Raw genomic sequence first — 17,280 nt, 5'->3', positions numbered from 1 at the left:
AATACCCTTCAACAGCGAATTAGAAATGCGCGAGATGAAAAGAGGGGTACCATTATTAAAACAAGTATGTGGGGGGGACATCATTTTACTTTGCTTATTATAGATCCAGTCCCTTAAACCAAAATTTTCCTTCCATCAAAATAGATACAGCTGATTAAAGGATTCAAACCTTTTATATTGAAAAGATGTGTGTATATTTTACTTCATAGCGTGCATAGTCATTACTCTGAGCTTGTTGTCCAGCTTAAAGCATTATAGCTTCGCACACTTGTTCACGAGATGACACAAAAAAACATTTAAAAAATTGCATAAGAGTCACTATCTGTAGTTTTCAATCTTGTATGTTCTCAAATTCCTTTAGTAGTTCTCAGGAGACCTCATGTACATGTTCACAGTAACACAAGCAGAAAGCATGGATTCATCACGTAACATGCGACATAGACATGTCTATTATTGCATACATGTTTTTAACAGCTTTATCGGCTATACCTTAAGGTGTTTAAAGACTAATATTTTGTGTAGTTCCAATAGCAAATCAATTACCCCAAACAACAAGCACCTAATGACACCAAATCTTTCTTTATATAAGACATCAATTTAGAAGCACGAGCTTCTAGATCAATGTTTAAGAATGGCAAGTGGGTTCAGGAATCTCCCAAGTCAACTCAGGCAGGCGGAGGCAGGTAACTCTCAATGTTAACTCCAACACAGGCATCGTCACACATCCAGTTAAGCACTAAGGCCCCGTTTGGATTGCAGGGATTTTGTTGAAAAGTTGAGAGGAAAAATATTGAGAAAATTTTCTTACCTTTTTACACACAGAGAGTTTACCTGAACCAACCCTCTTCAATTTTTACTTGGACATTCAATTTATGTAATATTCCTCTAAATTAACCATATTCATTTCATTTCCCTCTAAATAGTAGAAAGAACAAACATTCCTAAGAAAAAAATCCCCGTCAGAAATGTTTTTCTTGCAATCCAAAAATTTTTCCCTCTAAATGACTTAACGACTCATCGAATGCCATTTTCATTTGATTATGACGGATCTTGGTCAACCCTGCTGGCTCCATTGCAAATTCAAAAGCCAATAAGACCACATTTGCTCTAGAAATGCACTTCCAATAGACAACCAGAACAAAGTGCTAGCAACTCTGATGCAGTTGCATACCCACTACCAGCCCCATTTCCTTACCAAGATAAAAAGGGGTTTGAAACGCAAATAATAACTAATTATTTCATTGTGACCTGGTGGTCACGGGTTCGAGTCACGGAAACAGCCCCTCTCCAAAGCAGGGGTAAGGCTGCGTACATCTAGCCCTCCCCAGACCCCACAATGAGGGAGCCTCGTGCACTGGGACGCCCTTTTATTTCACATTTCATAAATTAAAGAACCTAATGGAAGATTAATCCAGGAGGCAACTCATGCTCACCTTTGAAGTTCCAGTGACAAACTGAAGCAACCTTGCCATGTCCTCCTTGTTGAAAGCTTTCACAACCTCCCAGAACCATTGAACAACACTAGAGGCAGCTGTATAGCCAGTATAATCTGTATTGGCCTTCAGGTCATCGACTACAAACACCAAGAAAAATCATAAGAAAAAACACAGGCAAACAATGTAAAAAACCGACGCAAAGGGCTGACCAACAAAAAAAAAAAAAAATTTGAATGGCGAGGGCAGACCAACTTACGATCGATTTCTGGAAGCCCGCTGATCAGAAGCTCAAGCTCTTTATCATTAAATATAGAGATGAGATCTCGAGGAACCAATTCATTAAAACCTTCCATGAAGCTATTAATTTGAGGTCGGATGGCTGTTGTCAAAATGTGTTCAGCCACGAGGTCTACATACTCGTGTTTTGTTTCTTCTGTGACTCTGATGTTTCTTCCCCCAGGTATAAGCTCATAGTCCGTAACCTTTTTCAAAATTAAGCATACAAAGGAAATAAATACAAACCACTAAAGGAGGTTAAGAGGTACAAATGATTGAACATCAAAGATATTACAAATGCATCAACGGTGTAGGATAGTTTTAACAGGACATATGCTGGCATATTTAAGGTTTTGCACAAGCTAAGTTCATATTCAAATGGCTAAAATGCTTGATAGTTCACCTCAGTTTTCTCATAAAGGATGTGCTTCTCCTCATCCGGATCCATGCTAAATATCAGGTCAGGAATGTCACTCACATCATTCTGATAAAAATAGAAACTAAAGCGTTAATATGCCAATCTATAAAGTATAAATATGCAAGAAGATGATATATGGGCTCCCTTGTTCCAATATTTGCACTCCTCCCTTAATTTCTTCTGTTCTCGTTAGCTTTCACAAGTTCCAACAAGCTATCAATAGCTAAGAATAGACTTGTTGGGATTTATAACAGCCAATGACAAATGAGGAAAATAAAGAGAGTACCAATATCAAAAGTTCAAAACAAAAGAGGGTTCACATCATCTCCTATCTATACATGTATAATATTACACACAAAATATGAATCTTCTACTACTCAAACCGCTAACCTCTAACATCCACTTCAGATTCTTGTAATAGTCGGGATCAACAGCCTCTATATCATGGTAAGTCACTTTCACACCAAGGATGTGCTTGTAAAAGGAGCGAGTGAAATAAACATCCAAAAGCTGGCCATCAAAGAGTGCTTTCGCAACCTGCAAAGGGGTTCCAGAAAGAAAGATAAAGCAGCTTGAAAACATTGGTAAGAACAAACAAAAATCCAAGCCCAAGAATGGTCAAAGAGTTCGGCAAAAATTACCACACGACCAACGAATTTGAAGTATGAAAGATGCTCAGTTTGGTAAACAGAATTGGGGTTAGGTTGAAATGTTGAATTGTTTCCTACTGTAGTAAAAAGCAAAGCTCCTTTGTCGAATATGACCCTTGACAAAAGCTGGTACCATTCCCTTGTCAGTCCACCGGCATCAATCCCCTCTTCCCCTTGAAACTGGACAGACAACCGTCCCTTAAGGTCCTGAGTGGGACGCATCCGAAGCTGATTGTAGGAATCCTCCAAGACATAAGCCCTACGGACACTTATGCGAAGAGGAGCCGAAGGGTGTTGCTCATGTTGTTGCCTAATTCTTGAGCGGAAATATGCCCTCTTGTTGTCAAAATCAATAAGCCTTGGCGCCTTAAGCATCATAGAAAGTGACTTCTCCAATAAGCTTGGATTCTGTCTTATGAAAGCATTTAAAAGGCGCCGGTGCTTGTCTGCAAACCTTGCAAATGTCATAGCACTTTCAATCCACCTCAGCCCACTTCCACCACCCTTTACATTCGATACTAATGAACTCCCAGCAGACTCTTTGACTTCTCTGGCAGTCGCATTGATAAGATCTTGCTGTGTGATGGAATGATTTGCTTGTAACTTCTCGCACAAAACAAAGAAAGCCTCTATAAATGGCAAAAGCCTCTGGGTGCCCGGAGGAAGAGGTGGAGACATAGAAGAGGAGCTTCCTCCTAAAAGGTCACCAGCATTAGAATTTGATGTCGGAGAAGAGAAGGACGAGCTCTGTCCAAGCTTTGTTTCTGTCACACTTATACAGTCACTCAATTCTTGCCACAATGGTTCAAGTGCAACATTTAACTTCCACATGATTGTTTGTTCCTCCTGTTCCCCATCATTCTCTTGACCCTTGCCCCCATCAACAATCACTGAAGTCAGTGTGCTGAGTGCCTCTAGCACGCGCAAGATTGCAGCCCCAGCCATGGAGCCCGCGCTCAAGCCCAGCATTTGTGTACTCCTCAGAGTTACAAGCTCACCCATAGCAGAACCACTCAAGCCATGTGCTAAACCTGCTAGCTCAGAAGTAAAGAATTTCCGATGGGGAGCAGCAACACAGGCCAATTTCCTCAGTACCTCAGCGGCAAGCGAATAGACTTTATCTGAGAGTCTAACAAAATAATAGTTGAAGTTAGTCTTCCTACTTGTTGCAGAAAAGCCAGAAAGTAATACAGATTGTACAGCATAAAAATTATATGACACTAATACTTTTGACCATGGTTTTAAATTTCGGCCGAAATACCGAAATTTCAGATTTCGGTCCAAGACCGAAACTGAAACCACCTGAAACTGAAACTGAAACTTCAGCCAGTCTCCCAAATTTCAGAAATTTCGGTAATTTCGGCCAAATTTTCTAGAAATTGTATTATTTTTTTTTAATTCTGAGATTTCGGCCGAAATTACCAAGATTTCAGTAATTTCGGCACATTAATGAAATGTCCTTTGCTTTACCGAAACAAATTTCAATGAAATTTCGGTTTCGGCTATCTCCAAAACTGGAACCGAAACCGAAATTTTAAACCTTGCTTTTGACTACACAAAGTTACCAACAACACCAATGTATAAGTCAGTATATAGCAAGGAGCACACCCAAACGATAAGTACATCCAGGAATAAGGATCAGCTCATGAAAGGAATAAGGATAAGCTCATGAAAGTTACCCTTCATGAGCAATAAGGCTGCAAAGATTGCTTAAGTCGGACTCAGGGAGTTGCAGGAGGATGTCATATGGATTAATAGTTTTCTTTCCGCCGGAAGGAGATGCCTCAGAGCTCGAACTTTTATTTAATTCCTGCTCCGCATTCTGTTCGGATGTAGGAGGATCTTTTTGAGTATCGGAGGAAGCTCCTTTGTCGGGTAGAGTTTGGGAATTGGCTACAGACTGTCCAGAGAGAAGGTGACTATCAACCTTTGATGCAGCATTATTAACTACCACTTGGAGCAGACCCATGACCTGCACAACAGATTTACGACCAGCCGTTCATAAAAACTACTTTATAAAGCAGGAAAAAAAATACTCCAGAAGCTAATAAATACCTTTTCAAGATGAGCACTACTGCGCAAAAATAGTGGTCTCTTCAGGAGCTTTAGGAATAATATAAGAGGTACATCCCCATTCTGAGATGTTTCCAGCAGACTTGGAAAAGCCATTCCCTCGGCAATTTTCTCTTTTCCTTTATCTTTTTTGGCTTCAGAATGTGGCAGGCTTGGAGGTACAGTGACGGGAATATCAAAGTAGAAAAGAATATTTGCAACAGCTAAATGATTTGTTGCCAGATATGTCAAAACCTCAAGAATGCGACGAGAGACGAGGGGAGGAAGACCTAAAATTAAGAACAAAGACACTCTAAGCTAAAGCCATGTTCAATCAATACAAAAAGGGTGGCAAAAGAAATGAGAGAGGAGAGAGGACGTTAGATAAGATAGTACCATCTAACTGCTGTGATCGACCATAAACAACGTTCCATTGACAACCATAAAGCCTCTGAGAAGTAACCATTGCCGATCCACTAACATAACCCTCAGCTTCTGGTTTAATCATATCTAGCAAAAGGCGAACCAGAATTGCCCGTGTAACACTATGTGCGCATAGGTTTAGCAGAAGTCTCTGAAGAAGACCTTTTCCAAGGGGCTACACACAAAAAGACCAAAAAATAAATAAATAGAGATCACGGTCTGAACTAGATATTGTAAAACAGAGATGAAAACGATGATATCATTCATAAGTAACACAAAAAGAACAAGAAGTAAAAAAAGACTTCGCTGTCAGATATCATTCACAAGTAGACTAAGACAGCAGCTATAAGCAAATCCACGCAAAATCAATTAGGCCCTATGATATCCTACATCCATATGGGGATCCCAAATGAGTTTATTTCTTCGCAGTTAAGAACGCCGTAAGTGAATTTGCCATTTCAACTCCGGAAAAGGGCCCTCAATTCAGAGAATGCTCGAAGAATTTAATAAGAGTATGCTGACCTGGACTGGATCCTCTCACGGTTCTAATTGGTCTGATTTTATCTGACTATATATCGACCGTACAGAGATTTTTTTTCCCCCATTTTTAGCAGAAGTCTCGTGCATTTATCATTTTTTGGTATCAATATCCTATTTCTCCCATTTTTTTCTAAATGTTGTCTGCTTGCATCTACAGTCTTCTATATTTTCTGAATGTGTTTCTGAGCGGGCTAGAAAACTAAGGCCATGTTTGGGTGTCACAATTTTTGAAAAGGCAGACATATGCATCCACCACATCCGCAAAATAAGATGAAAACAACTTTCATGTTTTGAAATGTATGAAAAGTGACCTTCCACCTCATATTTTTGCAGACATCCAAAGAAGTTGGATTCAAAACACTAAAAACAACTCCATTCTCAAAAGGCCCATCCTTGATATTGAACACATCCAAACAGAAATTTGTCAATTCCATGTATGGAGTGTTCTTAAACTGAAAGGGTATGCCTCAACATTCCATTTCGAAAATGATGCAAAGAAGAAAGGGAAAACTATTCTTTGAACTACTTAAGAGAAACTTGGAGAATTTGTCTCTAGCTCGAACACAGTATTAGAAGAAATTAGCAAGAGTGGAAAATGCTAGAATATGATGCATTTTATTTTAAGGTTTGGGTTAATAAACCCAAAAATAATTAGAAATAGCATGAAAACATCTACACATTAATAAACCCTGTCTTTCCAAAAAAGACGGGAATTTTTGGTATGTTTTCTTGTTCAGTTTCCAAACTGGAATGGAACGAAATTGGCAACCTAGCCAGAAATTGGTAACTGCGCAAACGAAAGTGAACATCAAGTCTTACGACTGTAACCACTTTCTTTGTATTTTTTGAATGGTAACGAACAAAGAAGAAATAGTTGATTAATCTGCTTACCGCAATAATCAGGATACACCACACAATCAGTCCTTAAAAAAATAACCTATACGCAAAATATTATAATATTCTCAAAAGTGGCTTGTGGTAGAGAAAATAGTACACATGTAATGCTACCTTCACATATCCGTATTGACTAAACCTTGTACAAGCAGGAAGTAGCAAAAAACATTCATCAGGTACCAGAACCATTCTTGTGATGGAAAAGAAATTAACCTGGGCTAATCTTAAGAGCCGGATCAATGCTTTCAAAGCATTTGCATCTAAAAGAGGTGTCCCTTCAATTTCTTTAACCTTCAAACTGTTTGCAGTAGCGGAAACAGACCTTCGACCTATTGTAACTCCAACACCTCTATCCACCACTGTCTGCCTGTCAAGTCCGATACTATTCCTCCTAACACCAAGTCGGTGACCGCCCCCAAAAAGGCTACGAGCCTGATAATGGCTCATTGCTCTGTCCCTTAGCATTTGTGCCTCAGCAAGTAAAGGTGATGGTAATGCTGACAAAACTGCTTCTGAGGAGGTCAAAAGCACCTAGAATGGAAGCAGAAGATTAAGGTTATGATCAAAGTTGTCAACCCATGACTCGATTTCGTAATTTTATAACTCGTGACTCGTAAGAGTTTTTTACAATAATAGAAATTTAGTTGAAAAAATATAGGGTGATGATAAATTCGCACCCCTTTTAACGTGAATTGACGTCAAAAAGTCTGCTACATAAACGTTAAGGGGGTTGCGAATTAGCCTACAGGGCGTGCGAATTTATCATCGCCCAAAATATAATTTTATATTAAAAGATGAAGCATGTAAAAAATATAACCCAATAGCACATACATAAAGCACTAAGCCAAAAATATAAAGCTTGTAACTTGCATGCACAAAAAAAAAGTTCTAAGCTCTAACTTCCAAGTTTTCAACCATCAAAACAAGAAAGCCCAAGCCCAACGGACTCGGCTCAACTCGTAAGAGTCTTATTTTTTCGAGTAGACTCGTATGACTCGTAAGAGTTTGACAATCTGTGAGTCACCCATGCAACTCGCCTCGAAAGCCCAACAAATTGAATCGACTCAAGATTTGACTCGTACGAGTCGTAGGAGTTTGACAACTATGGTTATGATGATTCAAGCTGGAAGAGGTAAAAAATAGAGTTCAAAATATAAATACCTCTTCGCGCAAATCAGCTGGAAAAGTAGCTATAATTGATGCATTATCCATGTCAACTGGCTGCCCTTCAGCTTGCTGAGACTGTGCAACTCTTTGTGCTCGCTGCTGTGCTAAAACCTCTGCTTGGATATCTGGAGGGAGAGCAGCTAAAAATTCTGGGTCAATGTCTTCTGCAGAAGGTGGTGTGTACGTCGCAACTGGAACAGATCGGGCCTGCTGGGAAGCTAGAACTTCGGCCCGTAGATCCTCAGGCAACGCCTCCAAAAAGGTCGGATCGATAGTGTTTGTGGTAGAAGCCTCATTATTAATGTTGAGATTAGCATCTGGAGCAGCAACAGTATTATTTGTAGCAGATGGCTCATCTGCTCCATTACTAGAAACCAGTACTGTGTGCTCAGTTTGATTCCCAACAGTGTCTACACTGTCCATATCAACATCCACGCTTGCATCTGGCATTTCTGAACCTGAATGAATAAGTGCATGAGTACTAGACTGGCTCTCTGTCCGTGTAACAAACTCGGGAATAGTCTCCAGAGATCCGAGTGATGTTCTGGGTCCCTCCCCTATTTGCATGCTTTCAATCCCATTTGGAGTACTGTTCAAACCATCGGGATGTATTGGCATAGGCTCCTGTTCTGATAATCCTTCTGCTTCTCTGACAAGAGACCCTACATTTGTCTGTTCATGGGACAAATTAGGAAGAGAAGAGCCACTTTCGAGAGTGGGAATCTCTTGAGAATGTGCGGAACTGATCCCTAATTCTTCCGGCTGAGTGTCACTCTGCAGGGTACCAACATTATTGTCAGCTACCAATGGTTGACCAACATTTGATGGTGGCACATCAGATTGTTGCCGTTCCTCTGGCCCACAATTCTCTGATTGCCTCTGAGCTGAAGGGCTATTAGAAGGAGCCACACTGCGTAGTTGGGACACAAAATGCTCCTCTACCGCTTGTGCAATAGCGGTGGCTTGACTACCTGATTGTGGCAGACCATCATCGGTCCATCGACCATCACCCGGCCCCCTCCTTCCTGCTAAATGCATAGGATTCATCCCAAGTGAAAAGTCAATCAAAGGTGCGGGTGCAGCACCGACCAAGCGGTCACCAAAAAGAGTAGCTGCTGCATGCTCAGGTGGAAGACCAGGAGCATCGAACATGTAGAAATGGGCCCCCTCAAAACTTCCAATCGATAAAGCTTCCAAATCCAGGGATGTGTTGGAGGACCACGAAATATTTGGATCCCCTGACTGTGATGGTCTCAGGAGGAGTGGATGTTGAAAACCACTTCCTTCCGGACCAGATCGCTCAGCCAAAGTCCTACTACCAGTTTGGCGGCGGCGCTCCACACCTAAAGGTCTGCGGAGGCCAAAAATGTCATCAACATTTACACCTTGGAATGGCTCTGATGCAACATCAATGAGACCACTTGCAGCACCGGGTCTCCCCAAAACCTGTAGATGATCTAAACCATCTAGGCCGCCTTCCCTCCACCTTACTTCTATAACAGGGTTCTCGTGGAAATCATCATTGTCTTCGTCAATCATGTCATCATTGTACTCATCTCCCATACCATTATCATCATGGTCCTCGACATCCGTATCAGCAAGAGACATCAAAGCAGCCCCCTCTTCTGCTATATCCTCATCCTCATCATCATCATCCTCATCATCATCATCCTCATCTTCATCACCATCATCACCCATGTCCTCATCATCTTCATCGCCCATATCATCATCTGTCCTATGCTCAACCCGAAAATTCATACCGACACGATTAGTATCGGGCAAAACCCCACCTTCCCCTATCTCTTCATGCATAAACTCCACACCATGATCCATAGGTGGACGAGTATTAATAGTTTCTTCCATTTCTATTCTCATTTCTTGCTCCATAGACTGATTTGAATTTGCATCCTGGCCCCTTTCATTCTGCAAAGTTCCCTCAAGCTGTTGTTCAGTTTGCACTGTATCAGTGGATTGATGTTGTGTGTTTGTATTTTGATCATGCGGCACAACTTCACTCCTCGAGAAAGTGTTTTCCTGATCTTCTGTTCTTCCATTTGTACCAGTAGATTTTTTCTTATTTAACCCATCTAGCTTGAACACTTGATCACTAGCATTAGCAGCCCTTGTTAAGCTCTCCAAAGCCTTAAGTATAAGATTCACAACTTTAGGAGCATCGGGATGATCAAGATCAATCACTTGAAGAACACTAGTTAGAGACTGGACCATTCCTCCATCTATCATGGTCTTTGCAATATCTGGTGAGCATACAGGACCAGGTAAGTTGCTGGAAGATGAATTTTTCGATAAAATAGAATTCACCAACTCGGCAAAAGCTGTAACCTTTTTACTTGGCAACAGAACACTCGTAGAAGAATTGCTTTCCAAGTTAGAGAATGAATGCAAGGCCCTCACAATTTCAGTAATCACTCTTCTACGCCCTTCACTGGAACGACCGCATAGCACTACCAAAAACCATGAAGCTTTCTCAGACAACTTCTCTCTCAATTCATTAGCAGCTTCACCAGTTTTATCCAACGATAATGGGAGTAGCTGGTGCAAAATACGGTGCAATATCCCACCATGTACAGCGCCATCTACTTGACTGGATCCCCGAAGTTGAGAAATCTCTGAATCCCGCTTTAGAACAACCCCGACCGCATGCACATACATGAGAAGAATATCAATCATCAACTTGAGAACAAAGGTCACCTTTGCTAGCTCTGTGGATCGTTCAGAGAGGCCATCACACTCCACCTTCCTTGTCTCATTAACCTTTGATTTACCCTTTTCCTTTGTAACAGGTTCATCAACTTCCATAGGGGCCAACGAACTAGTACACTCTTCAACTCTTTTTGGTGATGGATAGCTCATAACAATTTCCAATAGCTGGTCTATTACTTGACTAAGATTAGGAGGAATCCTTTTGTGACCTTTAGAACATTTACCTGGTCCATCATGTAGCTTATTTTCGGGCATCCGAATGCCCTCATTAGAAGAAATTCCAACTTCAACTCCAGAAGCCCTTGATTTGTCCTTCTCCTTCTCTTTCTCCTTTGATAAGACAACATTAATCCTCCCTCCTGAAGACTCCAACTGACAAATCGCCGATGCAGCTCTCATGAAAATGTCTGGATCTCTAGAGATAACAGGTGCCATTGAGGTCAAAAATGTCCGAGGAGAAAGACGACCCGCATGGCGACCTAGAATGCCAGTAAGGGTTTGTCGTATCTCTAACTCCATTGCAGTTTGTAGGGTTTGAGGATCTTCAAGAAGATGCCGAATAATAGAAGATGCTAGACTATCATACCCAGGAAAAAAACAACTTCTTGGAAGGCTAAAGAGTGCCTCCAAACCTCCATTCTCAAGGAATTGCATAGCAATAGCATGTGTTTTCGTTAAGCGCGCACATAATTGGAAAACCGCCTGCATGACCATCACTGGAACATGTTGCTTTATAAACTCACAAGCAATTTCAAGTACCTTGTGACTCTCTTCAAGAGTTAGGTACCCAGTAGACTTCCCCAAGATATTCTGAAACACATTGGCGGGTTCTTTGCCATTGCCATCTGAAGCGGATTTACTCTCTGTAACAGACAAGACAGCATCCTCCCCAGAAGAGTCAGCTAAAGATCCCGAAGGATTTCCATCGTTATTTTCGGAAGAAGCTTTGGGTTTGGAATGTAACATAGTATCCAGTATAAGCAATAAAGCACTTACGCATTTAGGGACGGAAGCCTCTTCTCTCGACTCATTCCTCAACTTGAAGTCCATCAAGATACCTAGCGCAACAGAGACAATACCATTCTCCGAAGCAATTTCTCGTGTACTGCTGTCTTCGCTAAGCAGTAAGGCCAAAATATGTGAGATTGCATTTAATGCGACTGTATCCTTAGAGAAATCTGATGGACATAGCTTTAGTTGCTGAATAAGATAGGAAGCCACCCTCGGACGATCCTTCCCTTTTTTCCTATTGCAAAGAGTCACAAGCAAATCCATCAACGGAAAGGCCATTGAATCACTACTTTGAAACAACTTCATAGATGCGGCAAGAATATCATCAATTGGGGGAGCCTCTATCACTTTTTCCTCCGTCAGCACATCTCTCGTCTTATTGCCATCATCCTCTTTAGATGTTTCAGACGAATTACCCAATGACAAAGCAAGTGCCCGGGCAAGCTCGTCATCCTCTTGCACGGGATCTTCTGCATGGCTAAACAACCACTCCATGGCCATCTCAACACTATTTGTTTCCACACGTCTCAGAGCTTCCTCTGCCCTGGCCCTAGTAAAACCCATCTCAGATATAGTAGCAATAGTAGATTCATCAGGAGGAGGCCCCATCAATCGTTGGGTAGTACTTCCTGTGATGCCATTGCGACTCGGCTTTACATCTCCAACGCCAGAGTATATATGAGTAACAACAGAAACCATGGGAGTGATGAAATTCGGACTGCAGTTAGGGAACATGGGATGGTTCCATACGGGAAGTATCACATCCAGAACCTGAGATTGCAACATTCGAACAAAAACCTCGGGATCCCTTGGGACATGGAACAGCCCAATCGACAATCCAGCGGCAACAGGCTGCACAAGCAACTGAGCCTGAGATGCGGATGTTGGAGAAAGAAGTAGAGTGGAATTAACAAAATACTCCATTATGCGGCAATAGCTTTGTAATGTGTCCAGTAACCACGAGTTATGAGACAACTTGTTCCCTTCAACGGCCTTGATCTGATCTGATCCGGGAGTTGGAATAGAGTAAGGGAGGGTCCACAACAACTGGCTCGTCGCCTCAAATGTAGTCAGAAGCTCCTTGAATGTTCCATGCACATAAAAGTTATTTACCAATGCTGTATTACACGCACGTCGTCTGCTATCAAATGTAAGTGCCGCCATATCATCTACAACCTTCCCAAGATACCTGCACTTCACTGACAGTGACATTTCAAGGGCGGTAGAAGTAGAATGTCCTGAATAACTAAGTGCCTCGTGAAAAAATTTAGCGAGAGCAGTTGCAATACTCCTAGAAGCAGAAATCGATGAATTAGAATCAGCTCTACGGCGATTTGGACCTGTGAATCCTTTCACCACAGTTGCATGAAATGAGCGCAAAGTAAAAGAAAGTTTATTCAAAATTTCTGAGACGAGAACATCGGGGCTTTTCTTTTTAACATCTTGGCCGAAAGATGTTTCTGACACACTGGTAGAACCTTCTGAATCAATCTGTAAAGCCTCCAGATGTCGACCAGTCCTTCCACCACGTGTCCGTGCTAACCGATACCGGCCATGCCGATGCACACCTTCACCAGAACGTACCACTGACAGGAACTCATGGTCTCTACGCCAGTGAGATGCCGACCCATTTCTTACGGAGACAGGATTCATATATCTGACAACTGGAACAAGGTTTCCATCATCATCACTCTCTCTTCCAGCATTATTTGGTAGTGCGGCATCTGATGTTCCAATTTCTTGATCAACATCTTGCTTCTCATCAGCCTTTGAATCACAACATAGAGAAATTTGCCAAAGTATTTCCTTGTAAGCCTTCCCTAGATCCTTCAACATTTCAGCATCTGCAGCGCCTAATTCAGTTACCATAGTGGTGGTCCCCTTCAACAAAAAATTGGCAACTGATAGAAGACCTTCAAGACTAGAAAGACATCTCAAGACTTTAGTTTGCTTTGAAACTTCGAGTTCAGCAAGCCGGCCCCCATGGGCCAAAGATAATAATTCATTAGTCAACTTCAGATGTTCTCTTAAAAATGTGCACACGGCTCGAGCTAGAGCAGCAGAATGATGAGGTGAGAAGTTTTTAAAAGCAACAGATATAGTCTGACCAACTGAGACAGAAAGGGGAATTGATGGCAAAGTAAGCAACCGAAGAACCGCTTCAATGCCCTTTTTCTCAATAAATATACGGCATGTGTCGGCATTCTGGAGAACAGTTTCGAGAAGGCATGCGGCATTATTAATACATTCTGGGAGAAAAGACTCGACATTCGCTGGCAAACCATCAGAAGGCACCTCGATTGTCTGATCAGAACTTTCCATTTTGGATGATTCCCCATCCAAATTCTTCTCCTCTAAGTCAGTTTCCATGGGGACAGGAGGGGAATTGCTCGGAATGTCAGTGGAAGAGGACGGAGCTTCTACCCCAGACCCGATCTTCGAAATGGTATTCAAGATCTCAATCAGCACATCCACTCCGGGACCCCGTAATGATGATGCGTGGCGCATTAGTTCATCTAATCCAGTAGACAAGGATCCTGGAGTATCCCCTGTAAGAGCACGCAAATATGTTTTGGAAGTAAATATTTTCACAAAGCACCTCAAAGCATTACGATCCTTCACGGCTTGAAGACCAGTGTTATTCAGGCACAAAGCATCCAAGCATTGTGGTATGCATGTTAGAGCCTCTGCAGAGCAAAGAACACCGCCCATAATAGCATCCAGAAATTCATGAGGCAAACCAGCCGAATCTAAGACAGGAAAACAGGTAGGATCTTTGTGAATAAGGTCACTCATGACAGTCGCCGCAAGTGAAAATACCCCACCACCAAAGTCTTTCGCTCTTCTGAAAATAATGCATAAGCACTGAGGCAACAAACTCTCTTCCGAACCATAAATGCGGGCCGTAGTGCCAGGGGCATATGTTCCAAGTGATATGGCACGCAACAACGCTTTCATAAGCAACCTTCGGTGATATGAAACCAACGCTTCCGGATAGAGAGGCTGTGTATCAAGCTCACCCGAACTTCCAACAACTTGTTTTCCTTTCCTATTACATTGAGAGTCCTCTTTTGGATCCTTCTCTACATAAGAGACTTCTACCTTCAAGCGACAAATAGTATCATCTAAACCCCCCAAGTCTCTGAACAATGCGGCAGCTGGGTTACTGTAGTCCATGAAAGCCTCCAAAACATGAACTGCACTACTGACCAAGTGCAAGTGTTGGGAGTTTGTATCTTTAAGAAGAGGCAGAAGAGTAGGAATAAACCCAGCTTCTCGCAGAGCTGAACAACCGGAAGATGATGAGACCAAAACAGTGACGAGTGATAGTAGGGCTTCGGAAAAGACAACCGACCATTTTGAGGAATCACTGGTAATAGATTCAATGGCCTTCTGCATTAAACTGGGTAAGATTCCACGATGCCCCCCAGATGTCACAGCAGTCAATACTGTTGGCTGGTGGGCCCGATCTTGGCAAAGAGCAACCAATGATAGAATGCCCAGTATGCGAATTTTTTCAGGAACTGCATCTTCATAGCTTGATAAGGATACCAGTTCATTGATAAACTCAGGTTCATTGTTAAAGAATGCCGCCAAGTCATCAGCATCATTACTCGCTTGAACAAGAACTACAAAGGCGTATAAGCAAATACAAATATACTGCTGCCGAGCAGCAAATGACCCAAAAGCCCTCGCAAATCGCAATCTTGTCAGAAGTGAAAACCTCAAACTAGGCGGTATTTTGTAGTCGGTCACTAACTTATTCAAAAGCTCAAGATCACTTTCATGAAAAGAACTAACATTAGGCAAATGAATGACTTGTAACCCTCTGTTCAATTTTTCTGCATCACAGGTTTCCTTTGATGAATCGTCAACTGCATAGAACTCAAAATGGAGGGTGTTTCCTAACTCATAAGCAACTGGATCGCACCCATTCTGTACAGAGCATGCAATCAATCCTAGGCCCTCTTCCTTGCCACCCCAACCTTGTGAAAATGAAAATAACTTTGAACTCAAAGAGGCATCTCGTATAGAGCACTTCCCGATAGTTTTCTTAAAAAATGCAGCCAATGTCTGTAGGCTAGCCTCGACTACATCCGCATCGGTGGAAGCAAGAAGGGATGAAAGATGCTGCTGCATTAACAATAATAAAATAATAAGAATGGACAACCAATCCCCAATGTGTGAGATAATAATCGAGTACCCATAAAAAGATATTACACTAAGGCCACGTCTGGCAGCCAGGAATTTATTTTCATGAAAAATCGGTGTCTCCAAGAGGTGAGAGAGGGGCAGGGCGGGTAGGAGGAGATAGATTTGAGAATGCCGATTGAAATGAGGGTGAAAAGTGGCTAACAATCAGAAAAAAGTGGATCGGATTTTGAGTAGAGTTTTTTGTTTCCTGATTTATAGCCACTTCGACCCTAGTTTCCTGTATTTTGTTTCCTGATTTTTAGCCACTTCACCCGCCTAACCCCTCTCTCACCACTTAGGAGAGACAAGTCTATCATAAAAAAAATTCATGGCAGCCAAAGGTGCCCAAAGCAATTCATCATAAGTAACCAGCAACAATGGCAATGCAATTTAGGAGAAGACAACATATATAAAGACCAATTAGAAAGTTGGATCTGATAGACAAGAAAAGGTAACTCCAGACATACTTCATACGAACTATAAAAGTGCTTGTTTGTACAATTCTCCAAGATGATCCTTATAACACGAAGAATTTGAAGAACTGCTTCCCTTGGAAAGGGAGGATCTGCTTCCAAAAAATTATCCTCAAACTGCAAGTCCTTCCTTGGTTTTGTGTGCTTCTCAAAGAATGAATCAAAATGATTAAAAAGATCAACCCAGTGATGAAAATCTCCCTGCACATATTGAGATGAAATAAGCATCAATCACAATACATGGCATTGGCAGCCTAAAATCGAGTGTACGGAAAAGTAGTAGACAATAAATAAAAAGAGGTACCTTATCGAATTCCCACAAGAAACCTTTTAGGGGCTCTTCTATGTTCTCGAGAGGAACAGCAGTAACACTATTGATGAAGTTGCTTATTTTTGGAGGCTGAAACAAAAAATAAATAACTAAATAGTTATTATTTTGCCCCATTGCAGATGTCTGACACACATACACACGCTGACACACACCCACACCCCACACACACAAAATATAGACATGAGGGTCAAAAACACAACAGGAGATAAAAATAAGTGAAGCCAACAGATAAAACTGAACGTGAGGTTGAGCTCATATAGCTTATATGAGCTAGAGTGCCACAAAAACATGGGTCCCGCATTTTTTGGGGTGATCCAAAGCATTCATTTGGAAGGACTTTACATAGATAGGGTGTGTACCAAAAATAAGGTCCATAGGATCATCCTAACCCATCCAAAAGTGGAGGGACAGACACCTAAGTTATCAATTCCGTTCCATTCCGGCCGGAACGCACCAGAATTCCGGAACGGAATGCCTATATTTTCCGTTCCGGTCCGTTCCAGTCATTCTGGCCGGAATTCCAGCTGAATCCGGAATTCCGGGCGGAATGGGCGAAACCCCCTATTCCGGCCGGAAAGTGCTGGAAAGTTGGAAAAAAAAAATCAAAAAAATTACAGACATGCCCTTATGGCTGTTGAGGAGTGTATTTTACATATTTACCCTAGTTTTATGACCGTGGGGGTACTGTTGGGAG

At 41.8% G+C, this 17,280-nt stretch overlaps 1 protein-coding gene across 3 annotated transcripts in view; it reads right to left on the bottom strand.

Annotated features, from left to right (window-relative positions):
- UPL1 (LOW protein: E3 ubiquitin ligase-like protein) overlaps positions 1-17,280 on the bottom strand; it is a 30,461-nt gene that overhangs the window by 4,707 nt on the left and 8,474 nt on the right. For 2 of the 3 annotated variants that reach the window (XM_077365782.1, XM_077365783.1), the window contains exons 2-13: positions 16,560-16,655; positions 16,250-16,456; positions 7,851-15,722; positions 6,903-7,220; positions 5,229-5,430; positions 4,836-5,122; positions 4,460-4,752; positions 2,772-3,909; positions 2,521-2,667; positions 2,116-2,196; positions 1,693-1,918; positions 1,434-1,573 (exon numbers count right to left, since the gene is read on the bottom strand). In XM_077365782.1, coding sequence (XP_077221897.1) covers positions 1,434-1,573; positions 1,693-1,918; positions 2,116-2,196; positions 2,521-2,667; positions 2,772-3,909; positions 4,460-4,752; positions 4,836-5,122; positions 5,229-5,430; positions 6,903-7,220; positions 7,851-15,722; positions 16,250-16,456; positions 16,560-16,655 — 11,007 coding nt within the window. The remainder of the gene's footprint in view (positions 1-1,433; positions 1,574-1,692; positions 1,919-2,115; positions 2,197-2,520; positions 2,668-2,771; positions 3,910-4,459; positions 4,753-4,835; positions 5,123-5,228; positions 5,431-6,902; positions 7,221-7,850; positions 15,723-16,249; positions 16,457-16,559; positions 16,656-17,280) is intronic. The other variant, XM_077365784.1, reaches the window with a different exon arrangement.

This window comes from Tasmannia lanceolata, unplaced genomic scaffold, assembly GCF_043159265.1.
Source record: "Tasmannia lanceolata isolate RefF3 unplaced genomic scaffold, GAP_Taslan_0.1 ptg000023l, whole genome shotgun sequence".
Taxonomy (NCBI): Eukaryota; Viridiplantae; Streptophyta; class Magnoliopsida; order Canellales; family Winteraceae; genus Tasmannia; species Tasmannia lanceolata.
The sequence above is the reverse complement of the archived record's forward strand: the minus strand, read 5'-3'. Positions and strand labels throughout refer to the sequence as shown.